The sequence below is a fragment of the Cryptomeria japonica genome, chromosome 5 (genome assembly GCF_030272615.1).
Source record: "Cryptomeria japonica chromosome 5, Sugi_1.0, whole genome shotgun sequence".
In the NCBI taxonomy this organism is placed as follows: Eukaryota; Viridiplantae; Streptophyta; class Pinopsida; order Cupressales; family Cupressaceae; genus Cryptomeria; species Cryptomeria japonica.
Genome location: NC_081409.1, coordinates 41,770,360 through 41,771,809, shown reverse-complemented (window position 1 = coordinate 41,771,809; position 1,450 = coordinate 41,770,360). Strand labels below are relative to the sequence as shown.

Here is a 1,450-nt window from a genome sequence, read left to right as displayed (position 1 = left end):
TATAAACAAGCATTCTAACTCCACTATCTTGTTGTTACCTGTACTATACTAGTGTGGTTTCTAAACTCTGAGCTTCCATACACAAACCCATCAACACTATGATGAGAAATGAAATCTGGTGGAACTTGTTTCTTTTCCAGTGCTGTGGTTACCCTTCTCTTCAAACCTTCGTACTCATCCTACAAATTAGCATTAAACAATGTTAAGAGCATGGCAATTAAATAGCACTGGAACTATTGATTTTTGTAGTTTAGTCCCATCATCACCTTCATGGCTTGCCATTCTCGGACAAAATCAGGATGAGGACTCTTTTTCTTTGGAGAAGTACATAAAGGGGGCTCTGGTCTGTAGTTTGAACTTTCTGCAGAAGGGCACCCATTTTCTGGCAAAGCTCAAAGTTTCTACCAGAGAATAGAAAGTGATGGGAGAGGAACCATCATCTGAGATATAACAAGCAAATTTTTCAACTGGATAATCAAGTGCAAGAACAGAAAGAACTTCATTGGCAGTTATTAATGCAGGCTCCTTGAAGGGATCTGTTGTAGTGATGATTACATCCACAGCAGGAAGCTTGGAAACAGATTCTCCACTATATCTACAAGTTAAAAACATAACATCCTAGATTATGCAGTGTTTTAAAGATAAATAAACTTAAAACCTTCATTCTATGATAAAACAAACATACAAATGGAGATCATTTATTTCTACCTTTCTGCAAGTCTCTCTGGATATGTTTTATACTCAACAAACTTCCATGCCATGTTGTGAAGGAGTGTCCACATGAAAGCAAACCAAAGCTCACATGTAAAAGCTACTATCCAAAGCCCAAAAGATTCATGAAAAGGATTCAGTAAGCGATAGGATAGAAAACATAGTAAAAGCAAGAAGTGAAGGCATACATAAGCTCTATAAAGATTTGATTTCTTTATGATTTTCTCAAACAGAGGACCAGAACTGCAGGCATTCGTCTCCATTAGTTATAATACCCAAACTGCATTTACAACTACTAGATTGTACTCTGGCCAATTCAATCTGGCTTTATATAGAGATCTGCCTCAGTCTTTTGATTCTTGGTTTGTCTTAACAAAATTAAAAACAATGCCATGTGAAATGCAGACTGTTATCAAATGTTTACCAAAGTAATAGTAATAGTGATATTGGATCACAATAGTTATTAATGTGTTTCTTATGGTTCTGGCAGTATACAGCATGATATAGCTGATTGAAATGTGTGGAGGAGATTGGTGGCTAAGAGTGGTTCTATATTATATTGTTTGTATTATCTAATATGTATAAGAGATATTATTGTGTTTCATATTAGTTGCGTTATCTATCATGAATCAGCATCACGTAGGTCTAATTATAATGGAACAGCAAGTCTTACAAATTTGAAAGTTCTAATCAAAAGTATCATTAGAGTCAATATTGATTACTCAACAATCTTATGTTA

General features: G+C 35.0%; 1 protein-coding gene across 1 annotated transcript; it reads right to left on the bottom strand.

Moving 5' to 3' along the window:
* Positions 1-273: 273 nt before the first annotated feature.
* On the bottom strand, positions 274-974 carry LOC131057400 (cellulose synthase-like protein B4). Its single transcript, XM_057991572.2, has 2 exons — positions 709-974; positions 274-595 (listed from the first exon to the last, which is right to left on the bottom strand). The coding sequence occupies exons 1-2, from the start codon at positions 972-974 to the stop codon at positions 295-297; spliced, it is 567 nt and encodes a 188-aa protein (XP_057847555.2). The 3' UTR covers positions 274-294.
* Between the last annotated feature and the right edge of the window lie 476 nt (positions 975-1,450).

What these genes read in the sequence shown, in the direction of transcription:
- LOC131057400 (XM_057991572.2), bottom strand. Translation starts at nt 974, where the DNA reads ATGGAGACGAATGCCTGCAGTTCTGGTCCTCTGTTTGAGAAAATCATA. An exon ending in CCAGAGAGACTTGCAGAAAG is followed by an intron (nt 596 to 708) that starts GTAGAAATAAAT and finishes TTTAACTTGTAG; the next exon opens with ATATAGTGGAGAATCTGTTT.